Source organism: Nuphar pumila, chromosome 2 (genome assembly GCF_984573655.1).
Source record: "Nuphar pumila chromosome 2, dmNupPumi1.hap1.1, whole genome shotgun sequence".
Lineage (NCBI taxonomy): Eukaryota > Viridiplantae > Streptophyta > Magnoliopsida > Nymphaeales > Nymphaeaceae > Nuphar > Nuphar pumila.
Window position 1 is genome coordinate 96,650,221 of NC_143250.1, and position 24,616 is coordinate 96,674,836.

The window sequence follows — 24,616 nt, forward strand, 5'->3', positions numbered from 1 at the left end:
CAATGAGAGAGAGAGAGAGAGAGAGAGAGAGGAGTTGACCCTATGGATGTTATAGAATTTGCCTAATCCTAATCCTCTCTATTCCAACTGCCAAGGAAAAGCCACAAAGGATTTGAGATATGAAAGTTGGCCCTATGGTTATTATCGAATCTGCCTAATTCCAGACCTCTCTATGCCAAGGAAACGCCACAATCACAACCGGTTCAATGTAGACACCAACCTCAAAATTCCCAACAAAACAAGAGAGAGAGAGAGTAGGGCTTGAGATACAAGAGATGGACCTATGGATGTCATAGAATCTGTCCAATCCTAATCCTCCCTATGCAGAAGGGAAAAGCACAAACACAACCAGTTCAATATAGGGTATAGAAGACAACCAACGTTCCCCCACCCAGACACCATTTGCGTTGGAGTAACCTTTTCCGTGAGATCAAATACTGGTAACCATATTATCACACGGTGAAATGATTTTAATATCACAATCACTACAAAAAGACCACTTATAGGTTTATCCATCCAGCCTAAAAGCTACTGCCCTGAATCAAGCTTACAGAAGAGCCAAAAGCTCAATCAGACCACAAGCAGGAATCCAAATGCTTCCTCAGTTCCTCCTAACTTTTATTTTTCTAACATAACAACAAACAACCACAATCACAGTTCGAAGATCAAGAGGCATACAGAAAAGGCTTCACAAAAAGAAACTCCAATTTTTATTACTATGACTTAGATACTTTGAGTAACTCAATAACTGAACAAGGATAAAGCCCGTTAGTTAATATACCAAAATGGAAAAGGCACATTTTGACATAATCATGTGGACATTCAATCGTGTCACAAGTTTGAAGCACACATTAAAGAAGACAAAATCATGTCAAAATCCAACAACATCAAACCATTAAACAAGCAGCAAAAAAATTGAACGCAGAATCAAGCATCAATAACTAAGCAAACAAGAGCCAAAAGTAAGAAATTTATCACCAATTGCGCGTTACAATAATGTTTTGCAAAAGACATCACAAAAACGTCGTTCTACATCCAGTATCATAACTTCAGGAACTAAACCATCTAGCATTTACGTAAAGAGAAAGGGAAAGGCAGAACCCCCAAAACCATTCTGAATCAAACTCTACTCCTCCTCCTCTGTCGCAGAACCGCCTCCCTGATTGTTATGCTTCCTTGCATACCTCTGGTTCCTCAGAAACTTGGGATCCATCTTCAAAAAGAAAAAATATAAAAACTCTAAAAATTTTACACAAACCCATCTCCTCAATATAAAAAACCAACGGTTTTCGCTCACACCCATCTCTAACAACAAATCAAAATACAAAACGCGAATCAAATATGACCCAAAAGAAGGGACAAAACCCAAAAGAAATTGCGAAAAAAATTACCCCTTTGGTCGAAGTGTGCCTGTGCTTTCTGGGCTTCTTGATCCCGTTCTTGTGGGCCTTGTACGATTGGTTGTGAGCCGTGTGGTTCTTCGACTTAGCCATTTCTCTATTAAAAAAAACCGCAAAACAATTACCGAAAAACAGAGAAAGAGATAGAGAGAGAACGACAGGTGAAGGGATGAGCTTCAAATCGCCAGATGTGCGAGATGGGTACGATCCAGTTCCTCAAATTCAACAAAAAAATATCACCCAAAGTCAAGAATTGGAACGAGAATTCTTACCTGCAAGACTACGAGCGGCTCCGCCTCTCTAGGGTTTTCTCTACTCTCTGAGATGTGAAAAAGGAAAAAAACCCTAATTCCTTACCCTCTTTATATCGCCCCCAAACCTTTGAGTTTTCAACATTCGGAAATGACTATTTTGCTCTTTTCTGTTGGTGGGTCTCTATGCGGTTCAGACCCGATATGGTCCCGGTCTCAGGTTGATGAAAGGTCTGTTAACGGGTCGGGTTTGTACCGGGACCCAACAAGATCCGTATCCAAATTTTCGGGTTCGGGCCTGAAAATGTCGACCAAAATAATATTCTCGTCCACAACAATATGCGAGCAGGGTTTGGGTTATGATTTTTGCCAAGCGTCTGACCCAACCCGAGTATGTTATGCTTATTTTCAGTAAAAAAAAACTGGAATTAATTATCTTGCTTTGGGTTTGGAATTTCATTTTTGTGACACGACAAAACCGGAACCCGATAATTTGTTATTTGAGTGGGTTCGGGTATACCCTAATGGGTCGAGTACCCAACCTGTTGACAGCCCTAGAAATAAGATCATAGGCAGAGCTCGGGGGGGGGGGGGGGGGGGGGACAGTTAAAAATAAAAATTAAAAATTAAAAAACCAGTCCTAGCCCAGCCTAATGAGGAGAGAAAAAATGTCACCGGTAAAAGCAACATTACTGAAGCTATGACTTATGCAAAATAAGAAAAGCGAAAATAATAAAAGATTATAGTAAAAACATTAAAGAATATACACATTAAGAATATAAACATGAATAGCAATAAAATCTATAACAATACTATCCACAAATAGACATATATATTCATAGGATGACCTAGTTATCCAGTTGTAGGAACTCTTAGAATCACAAAAAGAAATACCCTTATGGTGGCACTGCAGTTGCAAAATACCTAGTTATTCAGTTGTTCTGTCAATGCAGAAAGACATTGATGAGAAGAACAAAGAGATCGAGTATGAAAGAGATCTTAAGGACCAAGTTGTGTTAAATGTTGAAGCTAATGGAAACATAAATTATCTACAAAGAAAAAACAAATTATCAAACTGTGCAGAATTTGTTTCAATCAAACAACAATAATTTTGAACTATTATAAGAATTTGGTACAATCAAGCAACTATAATTCTGACTACAAAAGGATCTACACTTGTGATGGCACAATCATATGAGGTGTCAATGGTTGTGATTTCTCTGATGTTAATTAAGTATTCCCTATGAAATCTAGATAGTTTGCTGCAAATCTAAATGCAATACCCACTATGCTTGTCTATTTTTAGAGTGCATTTTCTGTATGGGTATGTGTGTGCAATGAGCTTGTAAGGGTTTATCTCTTTATGCTTTGCAATCATGCTAGAATAGTTTACAATTTTGCAGAAGCCATCATGTTTCAGAAATCTCTGGCAATCTTTTCAGCTTTTATTCTTCTGCAAAATGGTCCTTAGGTTGAAAGAAGTTTAATTATACAGAAATGATCCTCTATGAAAAACTAAGGGAAAGAAAAAGGAAATGAGAAAAGCAAGAATTTCCAGCAACTATGAAACATCAATAACAAATAAAATTCAGCAACTATGAAACATAAATCAATAACCAAGAGTTTTCTCTCCTCATCTATGTCACATGGGTGGGGCACTTTTGTATTTTGATTTATTTTATCAAAAATAAAATTTACGCATTGTTATAAACTTCAAATTATCGCACCAGTGTTATATATTGCGATTAGATAATGTTTAGGAACTTTCCATTGAGGTTGAGAAAGACTGCATCAGATAGTTTGATTTGTCCATATGAAATAGATTTTTATTAATAATTGTAGCCATTTTTTATTTTATCTCAAAAAAAAAAATTGGGGCGCTGCCCCGAACCCCCGACTATCACACCAAAATTTCTTTTTTTGCTACACCCCTGTTTGCCCCCCCCCCCCCTCACATGAATCCTAGCTACGCCCCTGACTAAGATGATCCATACCGGTATCTGTTTGCAGTGAAGCATGCGCGCATGTGGTTCGGGACCCGGGTTGGTTATAAACTTAGCAATTATCAAGGAGGAACTTGTTGGCTTGTTCTAATTGGAGTTTTCTATAGATAAAATTACACGGATTGGTTCCAACCGTGGAATGATACAGGTCCGACTAGTAACTGCTATTAATTTTCAACTTGTAGCCTAGTTTGGATCTCATGTTCAATACTCAATGGTACAGGCGCATGAGTAATAAATAAAATCTGACTGGATGTGTATCAAGCATTTAAAGGTCCAATATGGATTATCTCCTCTCACCGCCAGCCCCCCTGCCTTACACGCCACTGCCTTTCGTCGGCCACCACCCGACGCCACCGCCATCTTATTCTCTCTCATCTCTTTCTTTCACGCAGACACCCCACCACAAGTACCCTTCCTCTCTCATTTCTTGTCGTGTTATATGACATCCCTCCCACCGGCTACCCCTGCTGCTGCTGGCCACCGGACCACCTCTGGCCCTCGCCTCTCTTCAGTCTGCTCTGGTCCTCGTCTCTCTCTTCACTGTTGTACTTCCTTCCTCTCTTCTTTTTCGGCTATCAGACATGAGGGAAAAGAAGAGAAAGAAGAAAGGAAAAAAAAAGAAAGAAAGAAAAAGCCACAGCCGCGGGCCACCTAGGCTCAGCTTAACTTGTATAAGCATGTTAAGTATTAAATATATATATATATATATATTGATATATTTTTAATTATATATGTATTTTTTTTTAAATCCTGTTTCTTTTTTCAATAAACAAGTCAGCTCGAACTCAGCTCGATTAAACTCAAGCTCATTATGAGCGCGAACTTGTCTCGCTAAAAAATCCCAGCCAAGCTTGAACACTTCAAGCTCCCGTTTAACTTGTTTACTAGGCCCTAGTTGGAGCTTATTTCACAAGTTCGAGGGAGCTTTTCACAAGTCCAATACGAGTTTAGTGGCTCATCTTATTTTTCGTGCTTAAAATCGCAGGTTCGCAACCCATTAAAATAGAGTTTGAAGCAATGTTGTCAATTTTGTATCGGCTGTAGTATCGGTAGTCCAACGATTGAGGTGGATCAGACAATTCTGATTCGGGCTTGAATCGATCTGAATTGGCCAACTTTCAACCATAAAAAGACACGTTTCACAATAATATTAAAACCCACTTTTGATAAACTTTAACACTTATTTGAAAATTAATCGGTTTAGGTCAGTTTCATCATTATTGATTTTCAACTGTCCAGCTTTACTTTCTATATTACTAAAGCAATTAATTAGGTAGCTTAGGCTAATCATGACGCCCGGTAGCCTGCGGGCTGACCCAAGCCCAGCCCATTTATATAACAGACTGGGTTTTGGCCTGGTTGCTAATGGGTCATGGCTAAACTGAGGTACTTGTTTGGATTCACACTACATTAATCCAAAATCAGAATTTGGTATCCTAAGAAGCTAAAAATGAGAGAAAGAGAGAGAGAGACATCATTGGCGGCAAACTCTTGCTGCACACAGAGAGTTGTCCTTGGCAGCGAGCTCTGGCCGGCCACTCGCTTCAAAGAGAGAGAGAGAGATTGTAACATCAAGGCCATTCCACAAAGTTCTTTTGAAGAATTGTCGGATCTCTCAGTTGAATTTTAAATTCATCAAAAAACTAAATACATTGTTAATCTTATTCGCGCTAAATCATTGAAAGCAAAACATAAACTAAATATTGATGCAAAAGCGTACATGAATCCATTGGTGTTCCAGTAGATCTCTGACGAGTGTGATCATTCAAAACCTCTATACGTGGCCTTGCCTTTCTTTAAACTTAATAAAAGAAAGACAATTTGCTCTTGGTGACGATGGGGAGCCTGAAGAGAAGGCCACTATATATGGTTTGAAATCATAACCTAATTGTAACAAGCTAAGAGTCTATTTTCAATTTAGCTCATCATAAAATTGAAAATTAACAGATAAGAAAATTAGAGGTCTCTTCACGTAATAAGACCATACCATATGAGATATCACATGTCCCAACCATATTAGATCACATAATATGAGCCAAAACATTAGACAATAGATAACGTGTGATTATACATATGTAGGCCCACGCGATTTTTCCCAACAATCTCTCACTTAGACCACATATGTCACCTTATAATAACGCATTATATCCTTATGAGCTCAAGAATATTATCTTATCAATTGATATTTCTTTCAATCTGGTTCATCGATCATGTCAACATAAAACCAAAATGATTTTCATTATAAATATCATAATTGAACCCATCGATGATCACGTATATTGATATAACCAAATGACATGGATCAAGTATGGATGTAAAACATGAAAATTACATCCACTGTGATCCAAACATGTTTATTTCCAACTAGTCCTTCCTTAAACTTTAGTGAAATCATAACAAATGAGTATAGAATGAAATCAAAACTTTAACTTTATTCTGAAGTGCTAAAAGAAACTTTATTATATTATAGAACATCAAAATACAAACTCCTACTAAACCTGCATATCATAAAATGATAAAACACCCATTCGAGCAGTATGCTCTTGAAAGACCTTGGGTGACAAACCTTTGGTAAGCGGATTTGCAATCATGGAGTTTGTGCTAATATGTTCTATCGATATTTGACCATTTTGCACTATTTTTTAACAACAATGAACTGAATGTTAATATGCTTTGACTTTGATGAGTTCCTGTTGTTATTGAAATATAGCACTGTCGAATTATTGTCATAAAATAACTTTAGCGGTCTTTCAACATTATCCAAAATCCGCAGCCCTGTGACAAAATTATATAACCATGTTCCATAATTGGATGCCTCATAACAGGATACGAATTCTGCTTTCATAGTGAAAGAATCAATGAGTGTCTACTTGACACTCATCTAGAAAATAACTCCCTAGCCAACAGAAAAATATAACTTGACGTGGATCTGCGACTGTCTTGGTATCCAACAAAGTTAGAATTGGAATACCCAATGATCTCTAACTGATCTAACTTCCTGTATGTGAGCATATAACCTTTTATTCTTTAAAAATATCGCATAACCCGTTTGGCTGCTTTTCAATGATCCATATTTGGGTTATTAAGATATCTACCTAACATCCCAACAATGTATGCTATATTCAGACGCGTACATACCTAAGCATACATAAGACTCCCCACAACAGATGTATAGGGAATCAGTTCCATACCCTTAACTTCAAACTGGTGTTTGGGGCACTGAGTGAGACTAACATTGTCTCCCTTAGCAATAGGAGTATCACCTGGTTTACAATCCTTCATATCATATCTACCCAAAATCCTTTCGACATAGATCTTTTGTAATAATCTAAGAATACCTCGAGAACGGTCTTGATGTATTTGGATCCCTAATACAAAGAGATGTCACCAAGATCTTTTATTTTATATTTTTTTATCAAAAAACTATTGGTTTCGTACGCCCATATCATTAGTGACAAGTAATATGTCATTCACATATAAAACCAAAAAAATATATATTTACTCTCACTGAACTTATGATATATACATTCATTAATCACATTCATCTCAAAATCAAATAAGAGAATAATTTGATGAAATTTATGATACCACTGATGGCAAGCCTGCTTAAGATCATAAATAAATTTTTTTAATTTGCAAACCATTTTCTTTTCATTGCTTGAGACAAAATATTCTTATTGCACCATATATATTGTCTCATTAATGTCACCATTAAGGATTGCAGTCTTTACATCCATCTGATGCAACTCCAAATCATAATGAGCTACAAGTACCATCCTAATTTTAAAAGAGTCTTTCGTACAAACCAGATAGAAAGTCTTTGTATAGACAATGCCTTCCCTTTGAGTAATCTCTTTTGTAAAAAGATGAGCCTTATATCTTTTCACATTACCCATTAAACCCCTCTTGATTTTAAATATTCATTTGTAACCAATGGGTTTTACACCTTTAGATAATAGAACAAAATCCCATATGTCATTGTCCTTCATGAATTTAATCTCTTCATGCATTGTATCAATCCACTTTTGAGAGTTAGAACTTTGTGTGACTTGATGGAAGTTGATTGGATCATATTCTCTTAAGCCAATATCACCCTCGTGTTCTTGTAGAAAGATAATATAATCATATGAAATTATCATTTTCATCTCTCTAGTCGATTTCCTTAATGGTACTTGTTCTTGAGGTTGTTGAGTTTGTACTCTAGGAGTAAAAGCTTGATTTTAGATAAAGAGATTTAAAGCATTGCCTTATTCTGGATTTGTAGAAACAATATCATGAATAGAAATATGATTATTGTCAACCACAATTGTAGGAAGAGAAACATATTCTTCTTTAAAAGCAATGTTTTTTACCTTATCACTCCCCCCAAACTTAGCACTCTCAAAGAAACAAGTGTTTTCCATTTCAAAAAATGACTTATTCACTGGGTCATAAAAGTTATACCCCCTGAATCTTTCAGAATACCCAACAAAATAACAGTTAATCGTTATTGAATCCAGATTCTTTTCATATTGCTTGTAGGGCCTAGCCTCAGCTGGACATCCCCAAATACAAAAATATTTTATACTAGGCTTTTTGACTGTCCATATTTCATATGGGGTCTTGGTTATTGCTTTAGATAGTACCATTTTCAATACATAAGTTGTAGTCTTTAATAACTCTCCTTAGAGAGACTCTGGTAAGGTAGAATGAGAAATCATACTCCTTACCATATCTTTTAAAGTCTTGTTTTGTCTCTCAGCAACATTATTCATGCTAGAAGCGTCTGGCATGGTATACTGAGGGACGATCCCACATTCTTTTAAGAATTTAGCAAAGGGCTCTGGTCGTTGTTCACCTGATCTATCATATCTACCATAGTATTCACCACCACGGTCAAATTTGGCGACCTTAATCATTTTGCCAAGTTGATTTTTAACTTCAGCCTTAAATGATTTGAATACGTCTAGGAACTGAGACTTTTCATGAATTAAATATATATACTCATAACGAGAATAGTCATCTATAAACATAATAAAATATTGTTAACCATTCCAAGAAGCCATGAAGAATGACCTATAAATATCTGTATGAATTAGTTCTAAGACATCTGTTTTTCTTTCGGCACTTAATTTCCTTATGTTTGTTTGTTTTTCCTTTATATACTCAATACAAATCTGAAAGTCAGTGAAATCAAGAGAATCAAGAATTTCACTCGTCACAAGCCTTTCAATTCTTTGTTTAAAAATATGACCTAAGCGCTTGTATTATAATAAAGCAGAATTCTCATTTGTTAATTTTCATTTTATATCATAAGAACTTAAATACAAGGTTTCATTATATGAGGCAGCAATATTAAGCATATATAAGTTATCAACCACAGATAAAGAACTGGTCCCAATAAGATTTGAATAAAGAAACAATTTGAATTCATTATTTCCAAATAAACAAGAATAATCATATTTGTCTTAAGTAGAAATAAAAACCAAATTTTATCTAAAAGATGACACAATATGTGTTTCTTTCAAATCTAAATATTTTTTTGTCTTTAAAAATAACTTAAACGTCCTTATTGCCTCAATTTTAACTAATTTGCCATCGCCTACATAGATTAATCTTTCAACATCAATTGGCGTTCGACAACTTAGGCAACCCTGCATAGACACATTTATATGAGTGGTAGCACCAGAATTTATCCACCAAGTGTGTTTACGTACAAAAGTTAAATTAACCTCAGAACAAACCAAAGCAAGGAGCATACCTTTATTTTCACGCCAAGTATGATATTTGGCACAGTCCTTATTCATGTGACCCTCTCCTTACAAAAGAAACAACTAGACTTTGGATCCTGATGTCTCTTTTGTTTCTTTTGCGATTGAGGGTCCACTACAACTTTCTTATTTTTTTTTCTTTTTCTTAAACTTGTCCTTAGAGGCTATTGCCAAGTGAGCACTTTATGTCTTTTCTTGCTTCATTATTTTCTCTTCTTGCACACAGTGTGAAATAAGTTCATTTATTTTTCTGACAGTTATAACTGATCTTAAACTAACTGTATTGTGTACGAAGAGATATCAAAACTAAGTGCACGAGTAAGTCTTCTGACAATTGTAACTTTAATATCTTTATTTTTTAAGCAAGATAGAACATTTTTATAATGTACTCTCTAATGTTCCATTTACCTTTATACCTCATAGAAACAAGACTCAAATGGAGAGTGCTTGTCTCAACTTTTTCATTTTTAGCAAAAAGCTTTTCAATTTCTTCAAAGAACCCTTTGGTATTAACCTTTTCAAACATAGTGCCCCTGAAGAACTCAGGAATTGCACGTTTCATGATCATGAGACTTATATGATTGGATCAATCTTACCGCTCGGAGTTCTTTTTATTTTTAACGGAACTCACATTCATAAGAGCAGGTGGTTGATCATCTCGTAGTACAAGATTCAAATCCATGCATCCGAGAACAATCATAACATTCAGTTTTCAGTTTTTGAAATTAGAACCACTCAAAACATGGATCAAATTTATGTTTGTAGATATCGTAGAAGCAGAAGTATTAATTGAATCAAGAACAAAATAAGCTCACGATTAACATATATTTTTACACGCATTAACATAAAATAACATATTTAAACTGTGGTGAACCTCATCACAAGATACCCACCACAATATTGACATTTAGTCTTTGGACATAAATGTCAACTTGTAAGTGATACTCACAATACAGTAATCAAACATAGACAATTTATCCTATCAAACAACGCGCCTTTCTTTGGATTGACTCATTATTCACATGAAAAACTGTACAATTGTCTCATATTTATTACTGAAAATATGTATTTGGGTTCGACCAAATAGTAATATTTCTTTGGGCCAATCATTATTCGCATGAACCCCAAATATATTAACATCATAATATTCCAAATGAGTCAATCTACACAATACATGTTACTTTGACAATATATTGTTTCCATCAATTCAATTAGAATATTGGACCCCAAATCAAAAGAATACCAAGGTTTAAATATGTTAATACATACATATGAACAAAAAGAAAACACAATCATAATTTGTATAAGGCCAAAGAATAACCGAAAATGACCCTCCAAAGGAACCTATATAGTAGACCAAATAGCCCTCAACAATGACGTCCTCATATTTTTTTTATCGCAAGGCATATGCACTGGTAAAAAATGGCCTGACCTGACTTAGGTTAGACCTAAAATACCTCAACTGGGTCTGAACAGGCCTGACCCGCACAATAGCATCATATGAAATAGTTTAGTCCCCATAGCCAAATGGGGACTAAATCGGGTCAACTGCTCCAAGATCCGAATGAAAGTAAATGGATTTCTATAACCTCATTTTTATATTATTTATTCCAAATTTCAGCTAAAGGTCCCATTAAAATCTATACTGAGTCATTATTTCACAAAGGATTCTTGAAAACTTTGCCAATTTGCTAAAAGTATTTGTTGATTATGATATTTTACTACACAAAAGAATCACCTCAGATTACCTCTAGTATTCTTTTTAAAAAGGTGAAGCTTTTTGTGTAAAAGAGCAAAATTCATAATTTTTTCCCTGTTGATCAACCCAAAGAATCAAAGAAATATCCTTGGTATGATTAGCAAAGAAATTTCAATGATATTGAAAAGCCGAAAGCGAATTGATATTGATCATGGCAATAACACATGTTTAAAGACGACTTTCTGACAATCAGGTAGTGGAAATATCTTGAGCAATAAAAGAATCCACTCAATCCATATCTCCTCAGTCATTTAAGCTGCAATCAAATATCTGCAAAAGGGATCTCTCAATCATCGTTGAGTTGAAGGTTGGTGGATGAGTTTAGACTCTTGGGGCCAAAGAAGATTTAGATTATCTCCGAGATGAAAGAGTTTGTGACAGATCCTTCTAGGGAGAGCCTAGCCCCATTTGAAGGCCAAACCGGCTTTGTTTCGATCAGCTAAAGGTTGTATCAGCTTTAGTCCGATCGACTGAAGGTGAAACCGGGACCAGACTGAATGCTAGAATTAGCTAATGGCGCTGAGACGAATAACAAATGGCACCCGAACCACCCATCCCTACTGAGTCGATTAATGGCATGCTGAACCGGCTTGAAAGCTGTATCGCCTGGCTTGACTAAGTCGGCTAACAGGCACTGAATCAGCCTAAAAGCCGTATCACCTAGCTTGACTCATCCGACCTGTCTCGGGTCGATGGCCGAATCGGCCAAACACTGCATCATACTAAACGACTCGATCTGGGTCGCCGAATCAGTTGTATGCCGAACCGGCCCCGACAATCGGTAGCCTCATACGAAAAGGCTACCTGTTGCCGTCAGCCTGAATATTTTCGGTGACAGTGACAGGGGCGAGTCAGACCCCTTTCCCGCACTGTTGCTGATCATGGCCGACCCTAAATGATCACTAGTTGTGGCTTGGGGTGAGTCGTATGCTCCAGGTCACCGTCGGTCATTGACTGGCCTGTCGAGACTCTCTCTATCCAGCGAAATATGACAGGCTCAGTCAGCCGGCGAAATGATAGGCTCCATTGGTCGACGATCTGAATGGTGACACATCCCCTTTCGGCCGGTGATCCAAAAAAAGGGCAAACCCTTTTTCGTTCGGCCATCAGAAAAATGTGCTTGCATGCCATTCAGCAAACAAAAGAAGAGAGGGCCCTCTTCCGCCGTCCGACGGTCTAAAAAAAATAAGGGGCCCTCTTTTGCTGTTCGACGATCTACAAAAATAAGGGGCCCTCTGTCGCACGTCATCTGAACAGCAGAGAGACAAAAAGGAGGCCATCCAATCGACTAGAGTGGAACATCCGACTCACAGAAGAGGGAAAAGGCTTATCGGCCCTTCCAGTCTGATCGTCTGAAAAAAGGAACAAGCCCCTTTCCAGCCATTCGAAGATCTGAGTTCTCATCCTGTGCGGTGGCACCAAAAGGGAGGGGGTTTGATCTGCCCCTCCTCCCATTCGGGCATACCTGAATGGTGTGAGGAGGACCAATCAACCTTCCTCCTCCAATGCCTAGCCACCGATCAGGAAACGAGACAAAAAAATATAATATTAAAAAAAAAATATTTCAACGATTCAACAGGAACAAGCCATTCTGATATCAATTGTTGGATTTTGAATCCACAAAAAACTAAATAGACTGTTAATCTTGTTCGTGCTAAATTGTCAAAAGCAAAACATAAACTAAATCTTGATGTAAAAGCGTACCTAAATCTATTGGTGCTTCGGTAGACGGGTGTGATCTTCTAGAACTTCTATATGTGACTTTGTCTTTCTCTAAACCTAATGAGAGAGAGATATTTTTCTCTTGATGATGATGAAGAGCCTAAAGAGAAGACTACTATATATGGTTTTGAGACCATAATCTAATTGTAACCACTTGAAAGTTTATTTTCAATTTAGCTTATCATAAAATTAGAAATTAAAAAATAAAAACATAAAAGATCTCTTGACCAACTTGGACCGATTCACCAGCCAAGCAAAACCTTCTGACCAGGGATGTCAATGGGTCAGATGTAACCCAAATCTAAAATCCAGATCTGATTAAAAATCAAATATGGGTTTGGTAGTTTTGCATAGAAACTCAATTTTGAATCTGACTAGAAGTCGAACCCGATTAAGGGTAAATGTCCATTTTTAAGATAGTCAGATTCAGATTCGGCGGATTTGATTTTATCTATTTTTCATCCTAACTCCGAATTCAAATAGGTCAGATCCAATTAAGTCGAATTTGACAATGACTGAATCTAACCCGAGACCGACTCCGACCCGTTGATCCCTACTTCAATCCCTTCAGGAAATGGACGGTGCACAAGAATGATGCCCTAAGTAAGCCTGTAAACAAACAGAGAATAATAGGGGTTCTCGGGAGATTGTAAATTTCCAAAGATATTGGTACTATTTAGTAATTAAAGACATTCCTTAAATTGAAAAATCATCTAATATTACCCTTGCAACTACACACTCTGATAGCCGAGCTGTCAAGATTTCATCCGTTCATCGTTTGTTCCCTCGTTCACAGCCGTGCGATTGCGTCCTAACTCGTCATCCTCGCCTTCCTATTGGACGTCGCCTAAGTTCCCGGTTACCTGCCGGTGTCCACCAGGCACACAAAATAAAATTTGCTATATTTCGTTGTTGCTTTTTGGGTTGCAACTTCCAATATAGCTTAACATGAATGAAGTCTCGCTTCATCGAAATATTGCAATTCTACCATTTCTTTTTCTATTTAGTTATTTACACAGACAAACCCCCCTTAGATAATAAGAGACTTAGCCATGCTGACTGTCTGCGGTAATTACGATCACTATACTGACAACTTAAAACTCCGTGGACTTACCCCTAGACCCATAAGAAGTCACCACACTTCTGCTTGGGTAAGAGGTGACTCCCATAGAATTTGAACCTACACTTCCTGCCTAGCGGCCTAGGCCCAATCCCACAATGCTAAACCCTTTTGGGTCTATTGTCTATCCACTTGCTCCTCGATTTCTCGCCTGTGGCAAGAATAAAGAATCTCCCTCTCTTTTTTGACTTAATAGTATGCAATTACTCTCTAATTGGATTTACAAAAGATCCATATTCCTATAACATTTATTATCCGGATATGCCAATGGATAGTGCTTTATTTGTTCTTATATTATACACAAATATTCAATTATTTACATTTATGTTTAGGCATATTTAAAAAAATTATTTATTTTTTCTTTGTCCAATCAATACTATGCCATTACATAAAGAATGACCTAATTATAATACTACACTTAGCGGAATGGGTCCTGAATGTAAAATGAATCAGATTTAAACCACTATGGTTATTACCCATATGGTCAGCGAAGTCTTGTGTCAAGCTAAAGGCCCAAGATCGAATCTCGCTGGCGCATGAGAGTTGCTGTTGCTTTATCATGGTTAGGGCATGGGCACGTAAGGCTGGGTGGTTGTGTCCTCAACTCGAAGTTTTACCTTACAAGGAGGCATGCCTGTTAAGCAACTCAGTTCTCTGTAAGGGTTCATTTGGAAAATGGGATTAGATTTAAACCCAAAGTCGAATCACACATTTTGCACTTAAGGTGCCAAAACAAAAATTTTGTTCGAACCCATTATTCCATAAAACACATGAAGACTGCCTCTTCGTGCTGGGCCCAGGTCCAATTTGACAGAAAAAGACCTAGAGTTAGATCAACTAAATTGAACCCGTTTGGGCTTTAGTGGCATACTGTTATTTTATTAGAAGAATTTGTCCTAGTACAGCTAATTTCATGCAACAAATTGCTTTTTATAAAAACTGAAAATATGGGAGGATACAATCGTAATTAACTTCATAAGTACGGATCGCCCCGGCCACTCACCTACCCGGAGTGGTTACCGGCTGAGCCGGTAACTGGAATCTCTCCCCGCCCTCACAATAAATAGCCCCCGCGAAGCCACTCGTCGGCCTGGTTCTATTTTCCGTAATTTTCTATTTTTTAAAATATTTCTATTTTCGATCGTCTCTGTGATTTCCGGAGCGCCGAGGGGAAGAATAAGAGCATCGCGTCCTTCTCCCTCTCTCTCTCTCTCCCTCATCTTTTCCAGCGACCCCGTTCCGATCAAGATCTCGCCGTCCGTCCACGGATCTGGTTCTTCCGGCTGAATTACGATCGTCTTTGGTCGGAGGACCCGTGGATCTCGCGGATCTCCGGCGGGATTGAAGGGAATCGTAGCTTTCAAAGGGTTCGAAGATGTTTCTGCTCGATTGGTTCTACGGGGTTCTTGCCTCGCTGGGGTTATGGCAGAAGGAGGCGAAAATTCTCTTCTTAGGGTTGGATAACTCCGGGAAGACGACGCTCCTCCATATGTTGAAGGATGAGGTGAGGGATTCTTTGAATTTCTTGTTATTTTTGTTTTTTGCTTGGCTGACTGTTGGTTGTGGTTTTTCCCTTGTTGTTTCTGATCGTTTTGATTGGCGGAGTCGTTCTGTGCCCTGTTGTTTTCTTTTGCGTTTTGTTTCTTATCGTTCTAAGGTTGGCAATCTCAGTTTGTTTGTTTTAGGGTTTAAATCCGTGTTTTGCGATCTTTTTCCTGATTTGAATTCCTACTGTGGATCCTCCCTCTCTCTCTCTCTCAGGTTTTAATTTCAGGGAAGCTTCTTTAGTCAGATTTTTATATCTGTTCTCTTTTCTTTTTGTTTTAAATTACTTTTTTCTTGAACAAGTTTCATTTTTGCAATTTTTTCGAAGGTTATGAAATTCTATGCATGTTTATTTGGAAGGATCCTTTATTGATCGTTTTATTTTGATTGATATTTTGGGGCGACAGTGTAATTGTCATTTCTTCGCCTTGTTGTTGCTTGTTCTTTTTCATCTATTATGTTATGATTCTTACTTGTGGGGTTTCTGTTCTTGTAGAGGCTAGTACAACATCAGCCTACTCAGTATCCAACTTCAGAGGAGCTGAGCATTGGCAAGATCAAGTTCAAGGCTTTTGATCTAGGAGGTCATCAGATTGCTCGCCGGGTCTGGAAAGATTATTACGCAAAGGTGTGTCTCTTTTTGTTTTTGGTTCAAGTATTTCGTGGCATATAATTTGTTACTTCATGTTGGATGTGGGTAAACTTTGTGTTCTATGAACAGTTACTATTTATGATTTTTTGAAATGAACCAAATTGACTGGATGGATTGATTCCTTCATTTTTTTGGGTATCCATTGATGTTTAATCATAGATATACTTGCGGTTCTTGATTCGACTTGATGTGGCTTATTTAAGCATAGTCTCCATAGACTTATTCATTTGTATGTAATTGAGGTATCTGAAATGCTTCTCCGTTCTACATTCATTTCGTGACAAGAGAAATTTGTGATCCTTAAATTTGAGAGCTACCTTCAAGGATGTTGATTATGCAGAGTAGGAGGGGAACTAATTATACGGTTACCAATCTGTGCATATGTACTATTTATGGCTTTTTTTTTTTTTGCTTTTTGTAGTTTTATAACCCCCTGCCGGTTCAAGCAAGGGGTCCTGTCCGTCTTTATGGGACTAGGAGTATATTTGGATTGATATATCTATATTCAGATTTGAGTTATCAAATAGTCTTTATTCAGTGGAAAGAGGTGCTCCTTAATGCATTAGCATTGGGAAGATCGATGTTTATGAGTTTTCTCAGCACAAATCATGTTTATTCTGTGATGAGCATTTGACAGCCATGCATGAGTAGTTTTTGGTATAATCTGTAGAAACAAGAAGCTTAAATAGCCATCATTTTGGTTACCTGCTGACACCTAGTTTAAATGGGAACTTTTTCCAACTGCTTTAACGGGATATCTAAATGTTCGAGTATTATTTTTTTTTTCATGTACTTAGTGTACATAACTATATAATAGATAGACACGAGTTCTTATCTGGATGATGGAAACAGTTGGCTGTTATGTTGAGAAGGATGGGAATCTTTATTGGCATGATAATGTAAGAGGTTAGGCTATACTTTGGAGCATGCTGTGTGCCTTAGTTGGATGAAGCATGTAAGAATCTATTATGTACAACAGCTGTTCACCGTCAGTAGATTCTGTATATGTCTTTCAAGTTAAACTGATTTGCTCTAGGTAAAGATTATGGCAGATGTCATTGTCGCCATTGTTGCTAATGATGTGGTATGATTGCCATGACAGGTATTGGTTCTTAATGGTGCACGTGGATTTAAAAGGCTTTATATGTTTTTACTTGAAAGTAGAAAAGATATTGGTACAGTTTAAAAAAATTGGTAGAGGTTAGGCTATACTTTGGAGCATGCTGTGAGCCTTAGTTGGATGAAGCATGTAAGAATCTATTATGTACAACAGCTGTTCACTGTCAGTAGATGCAGTATATGTCTTTCAAGTTAAACTGTTTTAAGTAGGTAAAGATTCTGCCAGATATCATTGTCGCCATTGTTGCTAATGATGTGGTATGCTTGCAATGACAGGTATTGGTTCTTAATGGTGCACGCAGATTTAAAAGGCTTTGATATGTTTTTTCTTGAAAGTAGAAAAGATATTGGTACAGTTTAAAAAAATTGGTACGGGTTTTTAATAAAGATTGATACAGCTATTAAAGAAGCTGATCCCATGTGGTTGTGATAAGGTTTGGCGATGATGATACAGCTATTAAAGACTTGATTCAGCTTCCTGAAAAGTGAAAACAAGTTTGATGTTCATTTTATGTACCAATGAGCTTCTACTCTGCATATTACGAGTCTATTAGGTATATGGGATGAGTTTTGTGAGTATTTGGGAATAGGTACTGCCATTGGTTTCTGAGATGATATTCCTACTGGTATTTGATATTGGGACACCTATATATTGAGTGCCAATGCAACTATGATCTTTGTCCTAGGTAAAAAATCCGAGACAAACTGAATAACTCTTGTCTTGTGGTCCATTTTTGCTGACTAGGCTATTGACAATCATCCTTTTGCATCGGGTTTTCTTTCTTGTTTTTCCTGCTTCTTTTTCTATATGTGAAAATTTTGAGGAATCTGCATCATTGACCTTGATATTTTCAAGGTTTAGCCAAGTCTCAGCAATGCACATGTTCTTGGTATGATACTGGTGCTGAATGTGGTTTGAAGGGTCTTGATGGTTGTGGATTTACCATCTTATTGATCTTTGCTATATATGCCTTGCTTGCAGGCATGCTTCTTCTGGTAATCTTCTGCAATCATATCTGTCAATTTTTTTTTCATTCATCAATGGATTTTTTCTAATTCTCAATGAGATTTAAATATTTTCTGATGGATAAATATTGTTTGGGCACACCCAGTGGATTCTATAGTGCTATGGTAGTGATGCATATTTTTAATTTGTGTATTTAAAAGGAAATTGGTAAGAACATATAGAGAAGGGGCAGTAGAGATCAGAGTTTGTGTCAAAAGTGATGGATGCGGCTATCTGGATGGGTTAGATATGTGAATTTGTTGATTTTTCAGAGTGAGAATAGTGTTTATGTTATTTCAAACAAGATTTAGTTTTGTGATGATCTGAAAGAGCTAGAGGTTTGATTTATTAGAGTAACAATAATGGAGGTCCTGAAGGGTGGAATTGTAAAGGGGACTGAGAAAATAGTTGACTTAAGGTAGTTTACTGCAGCAACTTGTTCATTGTTACTGCATTTAAATACAAGGATGAAATGGTGGTCATGGATCTAGGATGTTTTGAACCTCTGTTATGTATGTTGCTTATATTTTGAATGTGTTGCAATTATCTTCACAAGTTTATAAACCTTAAAAATCATGATAAATTCAATTAGTTGCTACTTTTTTTATTACCTCTGTAATTGATGACAAGTTTATTTGTTTTCTTTGTAAATTTCATATTGTACTTGTCATTTTTAATTTCCTTTTTTGTCTAAGCACACCAAAAATTTTCCAATACTGTCCCAAGGAAGAACTTTTTGTGTGTGTGAAATTATCATGAGATTTTCTTGACTAGGAAAATCCCAGGAACGAGATTTGTGGCACTGTTCCATATGTGATGACAACACCTCGTTGATAAAAATGACATGCAAGTCTAGTTACCTTTTTTAATTGGAAATAGATGAAATGCAGTATTTTAATGACACCAGTCAATATAACCCTTTTAATAGAGGTGTTAAAAGATATTACCGTCATGGGTGTAAGGATACTGTCAGGTTTTGATTTGAGTTTTGCTTGTGATACATCTTCCCTTTCTTGTGTGGTCTAGTATTCTCTTTAATTTCACATCATCCACAAGTGAATCCTTTACTTAATTAGAACATTCTGTAATGTTAGGGCGTGTTTGATCGCGCATCCCGTGTGACGCACGAGACACAACATTGATCAAACATGGTGATTTGCCGTTCCAACATCCCACCGTTACATTGAGAACGGGACCGGGGGGGGGGACTCACATTAAAAAAATAAAAAAATGCTTGTGGGGGGGGTCCTACCCTTGACCCCCCCCCCCCTTCTCTCTCTCTCTCCTGTGCGGCGGCTGGGCAGCAAGAGGCCGGCGATGGCACCCTTCTCTCTCTCTCTCTTCTTATTCTTCTTTCTCGCTTTTCTTTGATTTGATTAGGATTTTTTCTTTGACTTTCTTTGATTTGAGCTTTGAATCATTTTTTTTAATTAGAGATTTTTATAGCCAATTTGATTAGGGCTTTTCTTGTATTTATTTAGGGCTGTTCTTTGATTTTCTTTGATTAGGGCTTTAATTGAATTTCTTTGATTAGGGATTTTCATATTTAGTTTGATTAGGGGTTTTCTTTTATTTTCTTCGGTTAGGGTTTTGGATCAAATATCTTTAATTAGAATTTTTGATATTTAATTTGATTAAGGCTTTTCTTTTCTAAGATTAGGGTTTTTTCTTTGATTTTCTTTGATTAGGGTTCTAAATCAAATTTCTTTAATTAGGGGGCTTGATATTTAACTTGATTAGTGTTTTTCTTTGCTTTGATTAGGCCTTTTTTCTTTGATTTTTTAATTAGGACTTTGAATCAAATTTCTTTAATTAGTGCTTGTTATAGTTAATTTGATTAGGGATGTTTTTCTTTGATTAGTGTTTGCTCTTAGGGCTCAAATCCATAATTTTTTTGATAAACTTTCATTATTGGATCCAATACGACATTGGTTAAAGCATTTATATATCAAAAAAATATCAGTTCTTATTTTGTCTCAAATTACCCAAATTTTAAACATTTTTTGGTATTTAGATCTAATCCAAGATCCATATCCAGGTATAAAATCCATAATAAATGCATTAAAACACTCACATGGCTGGGCGGATCGAGTTGCATGAGCCAAAATGAAGATATCCGACCCTTTATCCATGTGTCCAAGCTACCCGCACAGCATAAAATTCAAACGCTGGACACAAGGAACATAGCTTGTTTAGTTGAAACAATCACTGGACATAGTACAGTTGTTACAGAACAGACAGAACATGTGTTTTGTTGTTCTGTCTGTTATGTTCTGCTGTTCTATCCAATCTTGGACAAACAATCAAACACACCCTTATGTTCTTTAAGTTCTGGAAACATGGTTGTGGTTATTTTGTGCAGTAATGGTTTTTCTTTAATAACACATTATACAACTTAGGTTTTGATATTTTCTTTTTTCCTGAATTCTTGTAATTTCCAGTTTATCTGTGATCTTGCTTATGTATGAGTTCCTTGTTTTGTGCTTACAGTCAAGGATCAAAGTTTCTATGCTTATTTTGTGTATTTATCTGATTGTAAATATATAATATAATGGCTAGTGGTGGTATGTGATACCTGCTTATAGTTTATAGCTGAAGTATTTCATACTACAGCTGACTTCTATGTGTGATAATTAAGAGCTATTTGATTAGTATGTCGTAGCTGAAACTGATAGAATACTAGATAGCTGGGGCCGTATTTCATACTGAGTCCTGGCAGACAAGTTTCTTGCTGCACATGCCTTTGAAGGTTGCAATGCTGATCCCTTCCTCTGCCCTTAGTGAAGCCTTTGCTGGTTGATCATATAGAATAGCTTGTGCTTGTCTTTTTTTTTTTATTAACATAACTATAGTGTAGAACTAGTGTTTTTTATTTGTCTCTTTGATATCAGTCCTGGTCACCTCTGTGTTTTTAGTTTTCTTTGGTTGTTTGTCATCAACTAGTGTCATACTGTTCCATGTGCAGCTGCAGGCATGAAAAAGAACATAAATCAGTTAGCATGGGAGAAAAATAAGTGCTCTATTTTCCTTTCGACATTCTTTTCATATTATGGCTACTTTCTTCATCTTCATTAGTAGCTTCTTGATCTCCTTTTCTTATCAGTAGAGAGAGAGATTTTCTGTTCTTATTTTAGTTGCAAACATATTTTCTATGACGCCTGCACTTACATGTACTAGCTAATCTTAAATTGGTTGGTGTCTCTTCAAATCCTTTTGTGGGCCACTCACTGGAAAATTCAGTTTTTGGGACCATTATAGACGTGGCTTCAAATTTCATAGAAATGCAATTTAATTTTGGTTGACTCGGGGTTGTTTGTCTGGTTTGTGGTCCATAGCTGGATCTATATTTGATTGGTCAGTGGAACTATGCTGGTCTATTTCACATGAATACGGCCATGGATACAGGGATGCTGCCAATTTTATGAAGTTTTCAATGACTAGTATATAAGGGGATAGAGACTGTAAATCAAATGGAGTGCTATGGTATGTGGTTCTTGGTCTGTATTTTGATCTGTGTCTCGGTTAAGTTGCCTAATCCAGAAGAAGATTTTGTCCAAGACTAATAGATCTGGATTGGGTTCTAGCGTTGGTGGTGTTAGTATAGGGGGTTTATGGAGTTTCCACTTTGTTAAATGCCTTTTGAAAAAGCTCCTTCCAGAAAGCTGGTCCCTGTCAAGTCCAGGTGCAGATCCAGGGTCTGGTGGATTTGGGTCTTTTCTTGATTGCTAACTAGTTTCATCTCTAGGAGTGTAGAAAGGTCCTGCGGCTCCTTCCTCTTTATGCTAGCATGCCCTTGAAATAGGGAATGGAAAAATCATTCTCGAAGTATGTTGGAAGAAGGCCTTTCCCCATTGTTATGGAACAACAAATACATCTCCCATGTGAGTCTGCATCAATGGAATGGTGGAGTGCGACCAAGAATATAACACTGAATTGTATTCCATGCATCATTTGCAGTTCTACCAACCAACATGTGATTGTTGTCTCGGATTACAAAAGGATGTTGGCATGAACTAGAGGGCCTTTTCAAATATTTTGTTACCATTTGATGTTTCATCTGTTGTTCCATCTCTTATGGCATTTCAACTATGTTTCATTTTACTTACTATCTATGGAAATGTGTACCAATCGTGGGAATTAGGAATCAGAGGCAATAACTGCTCAAAAGTTGGCATAATAAGAACTGTGTACGCTGGGAAGCAAGTGCTCCTCCATTAATTGATGCAGTCATTTTGACATTTCGATGGTTCAAACTTTTCTATTTGAAGCCTTTATGGGGATGCAATGTAGGCTATGTTTGGGAGCCTTGAATTGTAGGCTGTGTTGTGGTCTCTCTTGCTGTTTGGGAGCAGTGGCATTGCTGTAACAATCCACATTCCAACACCATTCTAAAGGAGGATGTTTTTGGCAACTCTGTCTCTCAACATCACACATTGGCAAGACTATTTTGGCCACACACTGAAACAGTGTTTCCATCACAATCAAAATCATCATGGTGATCGTCATCTAGATTCTAGAAGACTCTTTATTGCTTCCTTGCCTATCAAGATGTACAAACTATACAGCAATAGCATTTATAATCTAGATATCGACATCTGACTGTTAATCTAGAAATTATATTCCAATGGCATTATAATCTAGATAGCCATCTGACTATGATGATTTATGAATGATGTTCAATATGTTAATGGCTGGTTATGGTTTCTTGCTCCATGGTAATGTGGAAGGATTCGTTCAAATTAAAAAAAAAACTTCAATCTGAAAAAATAGGTGTCTCTTCTTATATGTGCCTCGGTCATAAGGATTTGAGATGAATTGGTTTAACTTTATTATTATTATTATTTAGTTTTTCTTGTCTAAAGTTCCTAAAACAATATGCAGGTGGATGCTGTAGTATATCTTGTGGATGCAGCAGATAAAGAGCGGTTTGCAGAGTCGAAGAAAGAACTGGATGCACTGCTCTCTGATGATTCATTGGCATCCGTTCCCTTCCTTGTGCTTGGTAACAAGATCGACATCCCATATGCAGCATCGGAGGAGGAGCTTCGCTACCACCTTGGCCTGAGCAACTTCACCACAGGGAAGGGGAAGGTGAGCTTGACCGACTCAAATGTGAGGCCCCTGGAGGTCTTCATGTGCAGCATAGTCCGGAAGATGGGCTACGGTGATGGTTTCAAGTGGATGTCTCAATACATCAAGTAGAGGATATTGGTTAAAAAAAGGAAAGACTGCTTGTCCGTTTAACTCTCACCCTTCTTATCTCCTGGACTTTCTTGAACACTATTTTTTCCCCCTTTTTTGTTCTCTTTTCTCAGTTTCTAGGTTAGGTTGTGGATCTGTGTGAAGGGACCAATTACAGTATTTAATCCCAGTGTAAAGTGAAGGTGTAATTTTGATCTCCTGATGCAGTCTTGCGGGTTTTATTTTTTTCATCTTTAAAGCTGCTGCAGCTACTTGATCATCGATCCTCTTCCACTTTTCATAGTCCTTTGCTGCTATCGTTTCTTCCTGTTAATTATGAATATTCTATTTCTGATCGTTTATCATGATGGAATTGTTCTGGTGCAACTAGTGGCTACTGATAATGAATTTTATCAAGGCATGTCTTACTTGTTCGGCTAGGTTTGAATCTCCAATTCTTGTTTTCGAATGAACACATTTTTGTTGTTGGTGGTGCGCGTTCTCTTGTGCTCATGTATACGTTTTCTTCCCTCATTGTAGGATGCGGTTGGATAGTTGAAGGAATTTACATGAAAATGTCTCAATGTAAAGAAATATCACGAAAGGGAATTCTCAATCTTTAGATTTCTGTCGTTTGGGTAACTTGGGTGCGTTCAATGTTTTTCTTTGATAAATTTCGTGTTATTATTTGTTTTTGTATTAGAATTATGGGAGTTTATTGGCTGACAAAGAAGGGATACAACCCCTGTGAGAGAGAGAGAGAGAGAGAGAGAGAGAGAGAGAGAGAGAGAGAGAGACTTGTGTGGTCGGGTGTTCCATCAACTTCACGATGAGGACGATAGTATGTGAGAAGAGAATAGTGAGGCTTCCTAGCGTACTTATGATGAATTCTCATCATCATCGAGAACTAGGGGTGGGGGACCGGGGGTGCAGGAGTAGGAATTACCACCTGGGAAGGTGGGAATTCTATTCAGAGAATTTGAGGTGTGTTTGAATTTGAATTACTATTAAAACAGATCTAAATGAACGAATCCGACCTGGAAAGGGTTGTAGGGCAACTATATTCCTTTTCTCCCCAATTTCACTGGACTCCAGCCACACCCTT

The 24,616-nt window shown here is 37.1% G+C and overlaps 2 protein-coding genes across 2 annotated transcripts; one reads left to right on the forward strand and one right to left on the reverse strand.

Annotated features, from left to right (window-relative positions):
- Positions 1-938: 938 nt before the first annotated feature.
- LOC149846272 (large ribosomal subunit protein eL29z-like) lies at positions 939-1,767 on the reverse strand. Its single transcript, XM_089997915.1, has 3 exons — positions 1,673-1,767; positions 1,392-1,497; positions 939-1,213 (listed from the first exon to the last, which is right to left on the reverse strand). The coding sequence occupies exons 2-3, from the start codon at positions 1,491-1,493 to the stop codon at positions 1,127-1,129; spliced, it is 189 nt and encodes a 62-aa protein (XP_089854041.1). The 5' UTR covers positions 1,494-1,497; positions 1,673-1,767; the 3' UTR covers positions 939-1,126.
- A 13,328-nt stretch (positions 1,768-15,095) lies between these two features.
- LOC149846273 (small COPII coat GTPase SAR1A-like) lies at positions 15,096-23,898 on the forward strand. The gene is made up of 3 exons (XM_089996278.1): positions 15,096-15,512; positions 16,050-16,181; positions 23,212-23,898. Exons 1-3 carry the CDS (start codon positions 15,384-15,386, stop codon positions 23,530-23,532), a joined length of 582 nt encoding a protein of 193 aa, XP_089852404.1. The 5' UTR covers positions 15,096-15,383; the 3' UTR covers positions 23,533-23,898.
- The last annotated feature ends 718 nt before the right edge of the window (positions 23,899-24,616 follow it).

Bases quoted from the DNA above. Each gene is read 5' to 3' on its own strand.
- LOC149846273 (XM_089996278.1), top strand. From the start codon at position 15,384: ATGTTTCTGCTCGATTGGTTCTACGGGGTTCTTGCCTCGCTGGGGTTA. The intron at 15,513-16,049 runs GTGAGGGATTCT...CTGTTCTTGTAG, and splicing joins TCCATATGTTGAAGGATGAG to AGGCTAGTACAACATCAGCC. The intron at 16,182-23,211 runs GTGTGTCTCTTT...AACAATATGCAG, and splicing joins GGAAAGATTATTACGCAAAG to GTGGATGCTGTAGTATATCT.
- LOC149846272 (XM_089997915.1), bottom strand. From the start codon at position 1,493: ATGGCTAAGTCGAAGAACCACACGGCTCACAACCAATCGTACAAGGCC. The intron at 1,214-1,391 runs GTAATTTTTTTC...TTCTTTTTGAAG, and splicing joins GGCACACTTCGACCAAAGGG to ATGGATCCCAAGTTTCTGAG.